The sequence below is a fragment of the Antechinus flavipes genome, chromosome 2 (genome assembly GCF_016432865.1).
Source record: "Antechinus flavipes isolate AdamAnt ecotype Samford, QLD, Australia chromosome 2, AdamAnt_v2, whole genome shotgun sequence".
Lineage (NCBI taxonomy): Eukaryota > Metazoa > Chordata > Mammalia > Dasyuromorphia > Dasyuridae > Antechinus > Antechinus flavipes.
In genome coordinates, this window is record NC_067399.1 from 680,512,535 (window position 1) to 680,528,562 (window position 16,028).

At 48.0% G+C, this 16,028-nt stretch overlaps 1 protein-coding gene across 7 annotated transcripts in view; it reads right to left on the reverse strand.

Moving 5' to 3' along the window:
• Nucleotides 1-5,964: 5,964 nt before the first annotated feature.
• The window catches only part of EBF3 (EBF transcription factor 3), a 148,600-nt gene continuing 138,536 nt past the window's right edge, over nucleotides 5,965-16,028 (reverse strand). For 2 of the 7 annotated variants that reach the window (XM_051982728.1, XM_051982725.1), the window contains exons 13-16: nucleotides 15,336-15,513; nucleotides 14,048-14,236; nucleotides 13,391-13,480; nucleotides 5,965-8,716 (exon numbers count right to left, since the gene is read on the reverse strand). In XM_051982728.1, the coding sequence (XP_051838688.1) occupies nucleotides 8,685-8,716; nucleotides 13,391-13,480; nucleotides 14,048-14,236; nucleotides 15,336-15,513 (489 nt within the window). In that variant the 3' untranslated portion in view covers nucleotides 5,965-8,684. Of the gene's footprint in view, nucleotides 8,717-13,390; nucleotides 13,589-14,047; nucleotides 14,237-15,335; nucleotides 15,514-16,028 lie in introns of all 7 variants that reach the window. The other 5 variants (XM_051982727.1, XM_051982723.1, XM_051982729.1 and 2 more) reach the window with 3 other exon arrangements.

The following is a 16,028-nucleotide window of genomic DNA, read 5'->3' on the forward strand; positions in this document are numbered from 1 at the left end:
TTTTAAATGAGGATCTTTATGTCCCAATACATCCTACGTTCACAGGGAGAGTAACAATCTTTTTAATCAAAAAAAGAAAGAGAAAAAGAGGTTTTAACAAAATGACCCAGCCCACCAACTGAATAATGGAATTTGCATTGGCTCATGCCTGTGGCCACCTATCCATGCAAAGAAGGAAGGAAAGGGAATGGGGGGCCATGTGGTGGATCCATATAATGACCCTGTTTGATTTCATTTTTTTCCTTTTCTTATTCATCACCTTAGTCACTGCGTTTATTATTTTCCTGGCTCTGATATAATCTGATTCTTTATATACCTGTAATTAAATATTGATGTCAATATGTGTGTATGCATATACATACATATATATACATATATATAATGTATACATATACATACACATATATGCAAGTGTGTATATCTCTTTCTGTCTCTGTCTCTATCTTTCTTTGTCTTTGTTTTTCTCTGTATGTCTTACTGTCTGTCTCCATCTGTCTTGAGTCAGTCTATCTCTTTGTCTACCTCTGTCTTTCTGTCTCTCTCTCCCTCTTCCTTCCTTCCTTCCTTTCTTCCTTTCTTCTTTACTTCCTCGTTTTCTTCCTCCCTCCCTCCCTCTCTCCTTCCCTCCCCCTTCTCTTTCTTTCTTTCTTTCTTTCTTTCTTTCTTTCTTTCTTTTCTTTCTTTCTTTTCTTTCTTTCTTTCTTTCTTTTTCTTTCTCTCTTTCTTTTTCTTTCTTTCTTCCTCCCTCCCTCCCTTCCTCTCTCTCCCTCTCCCTCTCTTTCTTTTTCTTTCTTTCTTTCTCTCTCTTTCTTTCTTTTTCTCTATCTCTCTTATCTTTTAGATCTGGTCTCAAATCAGTACTTAGCTGACTATTGCCTCTCAGACAACTCAAACTGATTGTCCAACAGATGTCTCAGGGTCAACACATTTACGACACAAGCTATTCTCCATCTCCCCCTCCTCCCCACCCTGGCCTTCATTATTATTCTTCCCGGTCGCTCAGACCACGGTCTTTGTGACACTCACGGCTCTTTCCTCTCTCTCACCCAGAGATCCAATTCTTGGCCAGATCCTTGATTTCTATCCTTGTAAAATTTCTTCCATATGTTCCCTTCTCCAGGCTACCCCCTCCCAGCTCAGGCTCTCTTCATCTCCCACCAGACCTATTGCAGCGCCCCTCCAGGCTAACCCCACTCCAATCCATCTTCTGCTCAAGGAATATCTTTCTAAAGAGTGTCTGCAGCCTCACATCCTTCTGCTCTGCCCTGACTCCCGGTTACCTGTGGGACCAAATATAGAAAATCCTCAGTTTGGCATTTGAAGTTCTTCATAACTGTCACTCTCCTAGCTTTTTGTAAAATTAGTAAAATGTAATTGAACAGCACACCGAATAGTTTGTGTTCTAAATAAAAAGAACATGACCAAAAAAGTACATTTTTAAATTTCTCCAATTTTCCATGGTTCTCTCCCCAAATTTGCCTTTATTTTTTCAAAGTTTTATTTTTAGTGAACAGAAATCTATTTTTTTCTCCTTCTCCCCTTTCTCCATTGAAAAAAGAGAGAGAAGAGCAGAGCAAATTCTTTACAACAAAAGTGTATCATCAAGCAAAACCTATTTCCTCATTGGCTACATCCAAAAACGTCTGTCTCCTGCCCCCAGTCCAGCCCCTCTATGGCAGGAAGTAAGCAGTGGTTCTCTTGCTATTTTTGTATTCACTATTTTCCTGGTTTTGCTCATGTCATTTTTAAGTGACTCAAAAGGTCCTCAAAACTGTTCATTTTTCTAATATTGGAATTGGCTGGTCCAGAGAATAGGGTACTGGAAGTAGGAAGACACTGCCTAGCTGTGTGATCCTGGACAAGTCACTTGCCTTCATTCTGCCTCAATTTCTCCAACAAAAAAATGGAGATAATGACAGCACTTCCCTCACAGGATTATTGTGAGGATTAAATGAAATAATATGTGTATGATGCTCCGTATAGGGTCTGGCATGAGGTAGGGGCTTGGAAATGTCTTTTCCTTTCCCTCTTTGAAATGATTTTCTCATTTCTTATAGCACAATAATATTCCACTTCATTCATGTACACAGATGATTACCAGACCTAAATTTCCAGGGGGCTTTGCCTCATAAAAAAGCTGCTATAAATATTGTGTACATAGTAGACACTTTCACTGTAAATACAGACATACATGTGCATATACATGTGTATGGTGTATATATTTGTGTATTGTGTGTATGTCTACACATACGTACATACACACACAGAGTTGGTCTCTTTTGGGTGCTAGCCTAGCCGTGCCGTAGCTGGGTCAAAGGGCACACACTGTTTAGTAACTTTTGTGTGTCATTCCAAATTGCTTTCCAGAAGATTGCACCCATGTGCAGGTCTGCCACCAGTACCCAAAGTGCCTATCTTCTCCTAGACCCTCCCATATTGGTCATTTTCCATTTTTCTATTATTTCTGTCAAGCTGCTGGGTGAGCGATGAAATTGCTTTAATTTGCATTTTTCTATTTATTAGTGATTGAAGCACTTTTTTCTTATGCCAAAAGGGGGCTTCTTCTCTTCATAGCCTTGCACTAATTATTCATGGGAGGAATGGCTTTTGATTCTTATAAACCTGAATCCATCCCAAGATTATTTCTAAAACCAACTTCAAGCCTATCTGGTAGAGAAAATTACCAGTTGTGCATTAAAGCAGCACCCAATGTCCCTTTGGGATTCTAGTTTTCCCATGTTGTGGTAGAAAAAAGCAAAGAGGAGGGACTCAATTTTACCATTGGCTCTAAGGCAAATTTTGTTGTGTTTCTTCATCTCTGGGCCCAGATTCTCCTGTAAAGGATTTGGCCCAAAGGTCCCAGTTTTACCACTGGTTCTAGACAAATTTTGTTGAGTTTCTTCATCTCTGGGCCCAGATTCTCCTGTAAAGGATTTGGCCCAAAGGTCCCAGTTTTACCACTGGTTCTAGATAAATTTTATTGAGTTTCTTCATGTCTGGGCCCAGATTCTCCTGTAAAGGAGTTGGCCCAAAGGTCTCCACTGTCTCTTCCAGCTTTGACATTCTAAGTTCCCTTAACTTGGGTGCTTCCTGACCTCAGAAAATGTAAACTTTTACAATGGAAAGGTTCTTTACAACACAGCTGTCTTTGAGTCGGTTGCCTCAGACCGACCCTGCAGGAAGTTTGTGAGAGTCTCCCCCAAGTCTCCCTTCCCCACTCCCAATAACCTTGCAGAAACTCCCATGGTGCTGGAGACCTCACAGGCCTGTGGTACCCTCTGCTTCATAGAGCAATGGTCCCGGGTCCACCCCGGCCCACCCAGACCCTTGGCAGTTCCACAAGACCCAGTGTAAGGGCCCATAAATGAGAGTCCCATAAATAGGGAATGAATATTCGAATGAGGCTTTTGGGAAACGGCCATCCATTTCTTCACAGACGAGGAATGCAGTTTCTTGAATGTCATCCGAGTAAGCCCGATATTTACCCCCAGGAAGCACTGGTAAAGTGACCCGGGGGGACAGTCTCCGCACAGGTGCTGACCGAACGGCCCGGACGCTTAGGGCCGTCACCACGGACATCGGCGAGGACATCGCCATCCGGGGGGTCGCCCGGGGCCTGGCCGTCGCTTTGGCAGGACCCCAGCCCGGCCCAGTGGAGACCCGGGAAGCGCCTGCCCCTCCCGCCGGGGCGTCCCCCCAAGCTCTCCCCCAACGCTCGGGCACTTTGCCTTTTTTCTTTTCCCCTGTGAAACTTATGGCAGCACATCGGGCGATGACAAACGACCAAAAAAAAATCAATGCGTAATCTGATTTGAGGTTTTTGATTTCCTCTGATGAGTTTAAGTTTCATTAAAAGCAACCTTATTCAAACATAAAAGAAATCCTTGAAGGGTAAAACAGGGAATTGTCTCAACGAGCATAAAGCCTCCGAACCCTTTTGTGCGATTTATTCAGTACATTAATTGTGAGGACCAACATGTGGTGTCGGTTGGCAGATGCCCGGTTATCAGGCCCCGGGATCGGGCCGAGGAGGGGGACAGCACAAGAGCTCACATTCAAAAATCCTTCTTTGGCATATCGACACTTCAGTTATCAACAGCCCTTATTATCTCCTCAGACCTCCATCACAGGCTGCTGGTGACATATTAAGCTACAAATCAGTGGGCCTGCCTCTGCATTCTCTTAATTGTATGTATTCTCTGGAAAAAAATGATCATCGGGGTCTCTTGTCCTGATGAGAAATTGACATTTTCTGACTGATTATTTGGAAGCTCTCTGTGAGGTAGATAAGGCTTGGAGTTGTTTTAAAGCAGGACAGCCATTCTTCCCGGGCCTTTTTATTGGTCTAGTTGACCCACTTGATGAGTATGGATTTCATGAGGTCTTTTTCAGCATTTGAACTATAAAAGGTTCAGAATGACACCACCCCTTATAGACAAAAGATAACCTTGCCCTTTGAATATATTGATTCTTTATTAACTAGGCTGTTTAATGCAATGAAATGAGGCATTAGATTGAAGCCCATTCCAAGTGCTTTGAATAATCTTTAAAAGCTTCAAAGACTTGAAAAGGCTGCTCCACAGTAATTGGCGGATATTTTTAGAGACTCCGCTTCTTGCTTGCGATTAGAAACACAAAGATAAAATAATTTCTAGAGGCCCGTGGCCACGGCTGGCACACTTTCTCACACTCTGGCTCTTCTCGGGGCAGAGGCGGGCAGACCCGGCCAGGGTCTGCCATCCACAGAAAGAGACGGGCGTTTCCCCCATCGAGGATCCGGCCCGTCGCCCGGCCCCTCCCTCGGCAAACAGACCCAGAAGGAAGAGGGGCCCGACGCCCTTCGAGCCCCCTCGAGTGAGGGGGAAAGGGGAGAGCCAGCCCGGCTGCCTGCTCCGGGGCTAGCCGCTCACAATGAAGAGATGGTGAATGGAGGAGAGGGGGAAAAGGTATTCACGAGTCTCTTTCTGTTTTGAATAATTGTTTCCTGTTTTGCTCAGCAGAACAAGTAATTAAGATGACATTTGTGAACACTAATTTAGATCACACTCATGTGTCTGTGCTAGAGAGCTTCAAGCCAAAACATGCAGAGCCCATCGCTCTCATTCAGTGAAAAATGGAAAAAAAAATTTCCAAATGGCAGTGGAAGAGGGAGCACAGAGAACTTGTGGGAGCCGGACGTAGGGCCCACCCGCCCTTCAATTAGAAGCCCCGTGGTCCCGCCACACGGATGCAGAGGGGAGCGGCCGCCAGGAGCGACGTGGCTTATGCGGTGACTCCAGAGCTCCAAGGGGGAGAAGCTGCCTCTGAGCCGAACCCCAAGCTCACCATTGCACCCTAGCTCTGGTCACCCACGGGCCCCCTCCCCTCCCCTCATGCCCTTGCCTACGTGTCGTGCATGTGCTCTATTGTGTTATGCTTTCTGTGCATGTAAAGACTTAAGGAGCCCCATGAGGGTGTCCAGAGCCCGACTCTCCAGGAGCTGGAGCAGTTTGTTCCCCGGGCTCACGCTGGGGGAGCCATGTTTTCAGAGCTCCTTCCCATCTCTCAGATTCGGGGATCCCGGAATCTTTTTAGCCTATTCTCATTCCAAGTGTGCTTTAAATTCAGGTGGACAGAATCTGTTTGTTTTTACAGACATGAGTAGAGATACTCTAGAGCCCGTAGCTCCCAGGGACCTCTGCATATATGGCGCATCTCCATCCTGCCATGTAAAACAGAGACAGCCGACATACAGAGTAATGCAAAGTCTCTCCCCTCGGTATTGACGCCGTGTCTGGTAGGCAGGTAAGAAAAGGGCTGGAGGACTGATAACTTTGGGGAAGGTCATTCCCTGAATCTTATCTAAGCTCAGGCACAGCTCTGGGCTCCGGGCTTTACACACGAAACCCCCACGTGTTTCTCGGTGGGTTCTTGGTGTTTTGTCAGCCATTTGTAATAATCAAAACCAGATAAAAGTACTAAAAGTGAAATTCACAGACAAGAAATACTTTAATTAAATATTGTGTAAAATGAACATTTTTATACAGTTAAATATCTGAAAAAATGTACAGATAAAACAATCTTATTGTAGGGTCTTTAACAGGAAAATCTACCATTTAGTGAAGCGTTCAGTTTGGAGACAAGGAAGCGATGGTGCGCTGACTAAGTCATCTAGAACACAAACAGATTGCCGCAGTGATGAGAAAACTGGCAAACTTTCTCAACATGTACACGGGACCTCTTTTTTTTTTAATTTTTTTTTTAAAGATCAAAACCTTTACTTAGACAAAATAAAACTGAGGCAATTCAGTTCCAAAGTGACTTCTCAGGCTTTTCCACTTAGCTAAGCCTTAGGAGTGATCACAGCAGAACCGTGTGATGTGCACGGGGATGCTGCGATGTACTGTCTCGTTTGTTTTTGTACTCCCTTTAGTAAACACGTTACTAAAATGTGCATTTTTGTCCAGAATGAAAAAAAAAAATAGTCCCTCCTTTTTTTTGTTGTTGTTGGAAATTTGAATTCTGCTGCATTTGTAAAGCGTTTAGTGCAAAGAAAAACAAATCAACCTTTCAGAACCACTATGGATTTGGCACGAGGAGGCACAATATATTCAGGAGGACATTCCAGTTTAAAAAGTCCAGCCATCGCTGTTGGGTCATACTACAAAAATGTTCCGTAAGAAAAAAAAATCATATATAAAAATCATGTATGACCTTGGTTTCCTCCGAAACCCTGGCTAGGAAGGAGTGTGAGGGGGAAGAGGGTGCATATTGCAGCAGAAACGGACACACATAGGAGCGACAGGACTAGACACCGGGTTTGTGCTTTTGCTTTTGCTTTTTTTTTTTTTTTTAAACGCAATAAATCGTTCCAAATGAAGTTGTGGTTAACAACTGTGGTGTAAGCCCGTGATAAAACAGCACAAAGATTCGTCAGAGAAGTCCACTTTTAAGGCATCAGAGAAGTTAATGTGGCAAACATTGGAATTAAAACATCAGAAGTAAATTTTATTTTAAACTTTAGGCCTCTGAATTTTTCCAGTAAACACAGTTCAGCTATGTGGCAAAGTCATGGGTGGCAGCTAAAAGTGACTTTTTACATTCTACAAAAAAAGAAAAGAAAAAAACTCGGACGGCCGCGGGCGGGAGCCCCGGACGGGAGCCCCCCGTGCGGCCGCATCACATGCACGTAGTCTACGAGTATTCATCACAGCCAGCTGGCACGACTTTGTTTCGACTATACAACAAACAACTTTTTCCCCGAAATTATTTGTTCAGATAACTTAAAAATAATATAAAAATAAACGATGAATTTTGACTTTTCCTCAAAATAATAATAAAAAAAAATGGATGGAAAGTCCTAACCGAGAGCAAGAGTTCGGCAGCAGAAATTAAAACGTGAAGATACTGACCCCTCCAAAGGAGACTGAGGAAGCGGGCATCTGTTCTTGGCTTGATGCTGAGTTCCTTCAGCACCGTGATAGCAGGCCAGGAGGAAACTAATACACATGGGAAGAAATCAAAGGATGGGCAAAGCAATGTACAAAATCTCAAAGATAAATACAATATTTATAATCGATATGTTACAAAATAAAGTCCCTTCGTGACTGCAGGTGTGTACGTGAGAGGAACTGTTACAATGGAGGAGACGGCTTTACTCCTTATCAGGCCCATAAGGAATAAGACGTGCTTTTCTAAATATTTAAGTGGATTTGAAAAAAATTCAAGACAAGTGTATAAATATTTAGCTACAACTTTGGCAAAATCACAAAAGTCTACCATTTTATAACCACATACAAAACACATTAGGGAAGAAGGACCTAGAAGTCAAAAGGACAATTTTCTGGTACAAGAAACAGACTCCACAGTAGTAGCCTAAGAATGCAACAGTTTTATACAGGGCTAGCAAAAGTTGAAAAAATGTGGCAGATCACACTCGCTTAACAGGAAGCTCTAGCAGTGGAAGTATATTTGAACCAACAGACGACAGTGGCCCTTTGTTCTCTGTCAGTGTGCTCATCAAAGGCAAGAAAGTTCAATATCAAAGTTACAATCGCTAACTACAATAAGTTACAAAGTTTCATTTCATTTCATTAAGATGAAGTTAATGACAAACCCCCCTCCCTGCCACCCCCAATTTCTCCTAATCGTATCGTCATCCTTCTCGTTCGTTTTCCAGTTTGATGGCTCATACCTCCTTGGCCCCCTTTTTTCACCACAAAAAAATATTTCACATTATAGAGCTACACAACCATTGTGAATCGAGTGATGAGGACAGCGAAATGTTCTGAGGCGGTTTTCGTCAGTGTTTCATGAGAACCCCGAATGGTGCATCCACAAAGTTTCTCCCCACACAGAGCAAGTACGAGACAGAGCCAAGACGGAATCGGAAACTTTATACAAAATAGGGGTTGCTTTGTTTTGTGTTTTTCTCCTTATTCTTCAGAACTGAGAAATGTGAAAAGATGAGAAAAGTTCAGTCAAGAAATGGAATTGTTCATGAAGAAGTAGGTTGTTTGCATGTCGATTCTTAAGAGTTTAAATAAAATCTTTAAACAAAGTCTTTTTTTTTTTTCTGTAGCATTTCAATCGCTGCTGATTTGTCTTGAAGATGCCGTTTCCATCAGCATGTCGGAATCCACTAAACTTGTCCCCTGAAGCCCGTCCTTCGCTGCTTGATGCTACGTAGGTAAACAAAAGTGACCTTACATGGGAGGGACAACGAGCCCAGACATAGCTGAAAGAGAGACAGACAAGAGACAAAGGCACACGGCGTCATTACGGGAGAGGCCCGGAGGAAGCGGGGACCCTCCGAGGGGCTCGGGGGCACGGCCCCGTTCGGCCGCACCAGGCCGCGTCGGGGTACCAGGACGCCCCACCCCAGCGCCGGGCAGGGGGCCGGGCCTCCGGACGCTAGCTTCGGGCGCCAGGCCAGTCCCTTAATCCTTCCCCTAGCCAGCGAGCTCGCCCCAAGTGGGAACACTAACGGTACCTGCCTGGCAGAGCCGTGGGAGACTCGGGCGAGCTAATTATCTGTAAAGTGCTTGGGAAACCTTGAAGCACTTCAACTACTGAGCCTCCGGCCTTGTTGTCCTCAGTAAGTCTCCATTTAGGAAGGAGATGGGAGGTCGAGGGACGGCGGGAGGACGGGGTCTCGTGCAGGGGCTGCTGGGGAGGCCGGGGAAGGCCCTTCTAGGACCGTGGCCCCCAAAGGCTTCTCTCTAAATCGGACGAGGCTGACATTTGGGGGTGCGGGCCTCCCGCTTCCTCCCCCACGTGTGACATTTCTGTTAGCGTCCTGTTAATGGCAAACAGAGGCCCAGACTCCCCGGGGACGGCCTCTGTCGACAGCTGAGAAACAGCACGGTCACTTCTGGTAATGTCAGACGAGGCCGCCTTACCGGGCCGGCGAGCCCCGGACGCTCCTCAAGTTTCCCACCCAGAACTCAGCCCCACCTCAGTTTCTCTCCATCCTCCCGACCCCCAAGTCAGCCCCAAAGTCCATGCTGACATTTCCTTAATTGTCCTTTCTTGCTATAATGGCCGCTCAGCTTCCTGAACCAAGGGCCCCCAGGGGTCAAGGCCGAGGCCCATCTGCCTTGGAAGCCACAAGCCCCGTGGGAAAGGGGGACGGCGGCACCTGGGGCAGGGGCTCTCTCGCTGTCTGTGTGTGTGTGTCTGTCTGTCTGTCTCTGTCTCTGTGTCTGTGTGTGTCTCTGTCTCTGTGTGTGTATATATATGTCTCTCTCTGCCTCTCTCTGTGTGTGTATCTCTGTCTGTCTCTCTCTGCTTTTCTCTGTGTGTCTCTGTGTGTATGTATATCTCTCTGTTTCTATCTTTGTCTCTGTGTATGTGTATGTCTCTCTCTACCTTTCTCTGTCTGTGTGTGTGTGTATGTGTGTGTGTGTGTCTTAGTCTCTTTGTGTGTATGTATATGTCTCTCTCTGTCTCTCTGCATTTCTTTGTGTGTCTTTGGGTGTGTATCTCTGTCTCTGTCTCTCTGTGTGTATGTGTGTGTATATCTCTGTTTCTTTGTCTCTGTCTCTCTCTGACTTTCTCTGTCTCTGTGCGTATGTATATGTCTCTGTGTGTCTCTGTGTATCTGTATCTCTCTGTCTCTGTAGCTCTCTCTTTGCCTTTCTCTGTCTCTATCTCTGTGTGTCTCTCTCTGTCTCTCTGTGTGTGTATGTATATCTCTGTTTCTATCTCTGTCTGTCTCTGTGTCTCTCTCTCTGCCTTTCTCTCTATCTCTGTGTGTCTCTCTCTATCTCTGTATGTGTCTCTCTCTGTCTCTGTGCGTGTATATGTATATCTCTCTGTTTCTATCCCTGTCTCTGTCTCTGTGTCTCTCTCTCTGCCTTTCTCTCTCTCTATCTCTATGTGTCTCTCTCTGTGTGTGTATGTATATCTCTCTGTCTCTATCTTTGTGGTTGTCTCTGTCTCTGTGTGTGTATATGTATATCTCTCTGTTTCTATCTCTGTCTCTGTCTCTGTGTCTCTCTCTGCCTTTCTCTGTCTCTGTCTCTGTGTGTGTGTATGTATACCTCTCTGTTTTTATCCCTGTCTCTGTCTCTGTGTATCTCTCTCTGCCTTTCTCTGTCTCTGTCTCTGTCTCTCCCTGTCTTAAATAAACAAACACTTAGGGCCCGAAATGCCAAGTGGCCCCGATTCTTTCGAGTTAACCGCTTGGTAGGAATGTAATTTAGAGTGTCTTAACTTCGGTGCGGTTTAATTTTTGTCAGAATGATATTTCTCATTAATTTATGCATAACAGATATTAATACACTTGTTCGTGTAGCGATGTGGGCTTCAATTTCTCAGTTCATTAATTTCAACAATATTAATTTATTTCAGACTCACCGTTACAAGTCGTGTATGTACACACTCCTGATGTGATCTCATCAGCAAGCACTAAGGTGGTGAGGAAGGGATGAGGTGAGGGGCCGCCTGTCACCGAGCTAGGACAGACTCTGAAGACTGACTCCTAACCTCCGGGAAGCTTTCCTGAGGTTCTAGGAGGCCCTGGGAAAACTGGATCCTTTCAAAGCCCTCTTCCCTCCCTCCTTTTCAAAATGCTTTCTTTTCTTCTCTCTCTCTCAATGTCTGTCTCTTTCTCTTCCTTCCTTCCTTCTTTCTTTTTTCTTTCTTCCTTCCTTTATTTCTCTTCTCTCTGTGTCTTTTCTGTCTCTCTCTCTTTTCCTTTCTTCCTTCCTTTCTTTGTTTCTTTCCCTTCTTTCCTTTCTTTGCTTTCCTTTCTTTCTTTTCTCTCTCTTCCTTCCTTTCTTTCTTTCTTTGTTCTTTCTTTTCTTCCTTCCTACCTTCTCTCTCTCTCTCTCTCTCTCTCTCTCTCCAGCTCTAAGAGTGTCCTGGAAAGTGACAGTCAGGTCAGATTGGATTTCCACTTGGAGGAGCACATTCCAAGAGTGGGTTCCGATGATGTCACTTGTCACTAAGGGCTCGGCGAAGATGAAAATAGCGACGCCGGAATTCTCCGCGTTTGCCAGGGAGCCCTGACACGGGGGCTGCAGGCAACCCGTAGCAAATGCCCGTTAAAAATGGTGCATTCCATAAAGGGATGAGGCCATGGCAGGGGGAGGCAAGCGCGGAGCTGGGAGCATGGGAACCGTGCTGAGAGAGAAGGAAGGGCTGGCCACGACCTCCCTCCCAGCTGTCACCCAAATCCAGCCTGAATCGCACAGCTGCCACTTGAGCCCATCTTAACTGCAACTTCAAAATGGCAAACCCGGGACGGAGCTGAAGGCGAGGGTCATCCTCGCCAGTCCGGAATGCCCAGCCTTCCCGAGCTCTAGCTGCTAAAGTCCCCTTTTACCGAAGAAAAAGGATATCCTGGCATCTGATAAACCCAACAATCGGACAGCGAGGCAACCCTAGGGCGCCCAGGTCCGTGGGGTGACTGATCTGGCTTCGGGGACTTGCTTCCCTTCTGAGAGAAGGGGAGATGCCTTGGAAGGAGCCTGGCTAAGCTCTGGGCCCTCCTAGACTGTCCGCTGCTGGGGAGGGCGACAGATGTGGCCGGGGGACCGCACGCTTGACCTTCTGGACCAATCACCGCACACACTTCCCTGTCTATGGGCAGAGAGGGCCCCTCTTGGGCCTTGCTCTCTGACGCCATGAAAACTGATCTTCCACACACTTCCACATATTTCAGGGGCCACGTAAATACTGTCAACCGGAGTAATTTGATTTGGGGGATGGGGAAAAGACTTCTGGCCTCCTCAGAGCGGGCAAAGGGATGAAACTGGGAGAGCCGGAATCAGGCAGGTGTCACTTTCTAGCTTGCCACCGGCCAGTCCTCTCTCAAACTGGACACAACTGGTGGCAGATAGCCCACGGCCGGGGTCATATTCCCTTTCTAATTTCATCTTTTTAAGATGGCAATAGTGAAGCCAATCCTTGATGCCTGACTTGGGAGGGGGAGATAGGGAAGCACTGAATCGTCCGGGCCGGGAACGTCCCGGGTTCTGCAGGATGCCCTGGTGATATCCTGCACCTTGGAGGCGAGGTGTTTCCCTGCCATGTCCGGGCCGGGGGTCAGATTTGCCTGTTTTGATAACTAACAGCCAGAATTTTCTCACCTGTTCTTCAACTGTGATTTTCTTCAGGGGATCTTTTAAATGTTTTAATAGAAAAAAAAGTCAGACCCTTGCATCCACTGAACCAAAACAAACAGAAGGATTAAGTGTGTATATATACATATATACATGAATATATACATATATGTGTGCAGGAATTAAAATAAGCACAGAGATGGAAGAGATCTAAGGAATCATTGAGTCCAATGTCCTCATTTCATGGGTGTTTGTGACTTGCCCAAAGTCGCACAGCTCGAAGGGTCAGAGGGTTGGAGATCTATGTAGATCTCTATTATCTAGATAATACAGATGAAAGACACATCCGAGGTCACAGGTAGTCAGAGGGGAGATGGGAACTCGAGTCCTTCTCCTGCTGGGTCTAGCCCGCTTCCCTACCACTCTGTCACTGCGGGAACACTGGGGAGCAGTGGCAGCAGTGCCGTGCATGAGGTGAGGACTCCGGGCCATGAGGGTTAGACTGAGACTCAACGACCCGGGCTCAGCCGCGCCTCCTCACTTACGACCTGTGTGACCTTGGGCAAGCCTCGGTCTCCCCATCTGAAAAACGAGGCCACGGCGGCCTCCGCTCCGGCTCTCACCCGACGGTCCACAGCTCAGGGACAAATCCAGCTTTGTTTCCAAACGGGAGGTTTAAAACCTCCAGGAGCGGCATCGTTGGCTCTGGCTCCGGAAGCCCGGAGGTGACCGGCGTGAGACACCCCCCGGTCGGCCGCTCCGTCCACCGGACCCCCGGCTTGACCGCGGCCACGCCGCCCCCCGCCCCCCCCGCGGAGACGTCTCCGAGAGCCCCCACTCACCTTGGAGCCCGTTCCCGTTTGCGCTGGTGCACGATGGCGGAGGAGAAGCTTGGGGCCTGACAACTGGAGCGAAGGCGCTCTTTTGTTTCACTGCAGAGATGACATTGGCAGGTGAGAATGAGAAAATGCCGTGGGTACTGCTACAGTTTGAAGGGAGGGTGACCGAAGAGGCTGCCATGGTAGGGCTTGACGGTACTACTGCAACAAAGCAAAGAGAATCAGGACTCAGCTTGGGGTCTGTGCGCGGCAAACACGGACAAAGAGAGTCACATAAGGCCTCGCCCGACTCTTAAGAGGTCGAGAAAAGGAAACGGGGAGAAACACGACACTTTCTTGGCTTGGCCACTCTCTGGATAACAGGCAAACTCTTTGGTGTTGGACTTTGGTCCCGAATTGCGCAGCCCAATTCTTTGGTTGGTTTGGTTGGGTGGGGTCGGGTCGGGTTGGGTGTTCTGCGACCCCACTGGGTAGAGATTGGGGATCTCCCCCTCGGGGAGATCAATTTCTTAGAGCCATTTTTGTATGTCCAGCCTCCAGAGTCACCCCCTCCTTTTATCCAGTAGCTCACGTCATAGAAAAATCAAGACAAGGCAAGTGTTGGGATTCGGGAGGAAAAATGAATCTGCATGATGATGCGTTACAAAAACAGACACTTACTGCCGTAAGGAGAGTTAGCTGAGGAGCCATTTAGAAATCCGGGAGAGCCAGGGACGCCTAGATTGGGCATGCCGGCATTTCCATATCCATTCATGCTATTGCTGACTGTGTTGTAATTGGACTGCTGGGGAGTACTGCTGGGAACGTATCCTCGCGGGGAAACACTGCTTGTATTGCGGCTGTAGCCTACTGTTAAAAGCCACCCCCCCCACAAAAATCACGTTATTATTGGTAATACGCACTTGGGGGGGGCTTCCCCGCGAACCTACACCGCCGAGTAGACATTTTTAATTGATCGTACCGCCTTGTTACTGCACTATCAACCCTCACAGCTGAAGATAACCTTATCACGCCAACCCTGCCTAAATCATGTGCAAGCAGGCCGCGGCGTCTCTCCCCGGCTGAGACAGCCAACCAAAGCTCCCTTCGATCCGGCTGTGTCAGGTGCCTTCACGTTTATCTTTAGGAGCAATTATCAACAGGCTCGGTTCCTGGTTTGTACCAACACACCGGGTGAACTTTCAGCCCTCCCAGACCTTCAAATGCCATCGCTGACAGGCAAAAACTTGTTTGTTGCGGGGATCTCGCCTCAAAAGGTTGTTTGGGGCTTCATTCTAATGGGTGGCATTTGGATCGCCGGGCCGGGAGGCGCCTATTCCATTAAGGGGAACGGGAAGAAAAGTGGGGCGAGCCCGCTGACCCCAAGGGGCCTAACTCGCGTCCCGGGGCCGTGGCTGGAGGCGGCGCCCCGAGCCGCTCAGGGAGGGGAAGGGGGAAGGCCCGTACCCCGCTTAGTGTCCGCGTGTGTTTTAAGAGAAAAGCTAAGGGAGAGGTCCCGTGGTCGGTGTAGTCAACAGAAGGGCCGGGGGACGGACGAGGACTTTGGTTGTCAAGAAGAGAGCAGCGAGGGGCGAGGGGGGGCCTGCTTCTTCCCTCCAGCTTGACCTAGCGTGTGCCCTGTCACACCGATGTCACAGAGATGGCTACTGCGACTGCGCTTCTCTACTTTATCCACCAGCTAGAAGGCAACGTGATGGCGGACCGTGTGCGAGAAAGTTTCAGGCAAACTACGTTAAGCACGGATCCTCCGGCCATCCCGCCTTGGACTCCGCTCCCCTGACAAGTCCGGCCCTGCCGGACGGCCATCCTAGAGCTATTCTGCTGGGGAACCGCGAAAAGCGAAGGAAGGAAGTGCTGGGGGCCGGGCTCTCTCCACTACGCTACTTCCTCCCGGGCGGCGACGGGAGAAGGCCCATCTGCACGGGTCCGTCCTGGCCCAAACCCGTACCTTGATCGTTGGCTTGTGATGTCTCTGAGACATTCACCGCGAGCTGGCTGCTGAAGGAGTTCACTCCCATCATGCCAGTGTGTGCTGGAGTGTTGGCAAGGGCAGGAATCTGGTTGTGGTTGCGTGGCACGCTGTACAACGCTTCCGCGATGTCGGCTGCTCGTTTCAGGATGATCTCCTAGGACAGGGACGGGACAGGTCGCTTACAGGGCCTGACACACGGAGGAGCCGTGCTGGGGCTCCCAACCGAAACCCTCGAGGGCCGAGGCCGGCGGCGCCCACCTCCCGGCAGCGCCCACCTCCCGGCAGCGGCCCGGCCTACTTCTCCCAGCATCCCCCGGGATGACGAAGGAAAGGACGGATCCTCGGCTGCTGGGGACCGCTTTTGTAAGACACGAAAACTAACTTCCCAGGGACCGTGGCTAGAGTCTATTACCCGGAGGCTACAAATTCTGCTGTATCCTCTCACTCGCTTGGCTCAGCAAACTTCCTTACGACTTCCCATTAGCCACAGTATATTTTGGACTAAGTTCAAGGTTATCCTCTCTCCTTAATGATCGGTTCTGCTTTTGGCACCCTACGCTCAACCGTCCTTCCTGACAATTAAACTGGCCGTAGAGAGAAAACAATGGGGAAGGGGAAGGGCTTTCCTTACTGCCCATCAGGCAGCTGGCGCCAAATGCCCCCGTACCC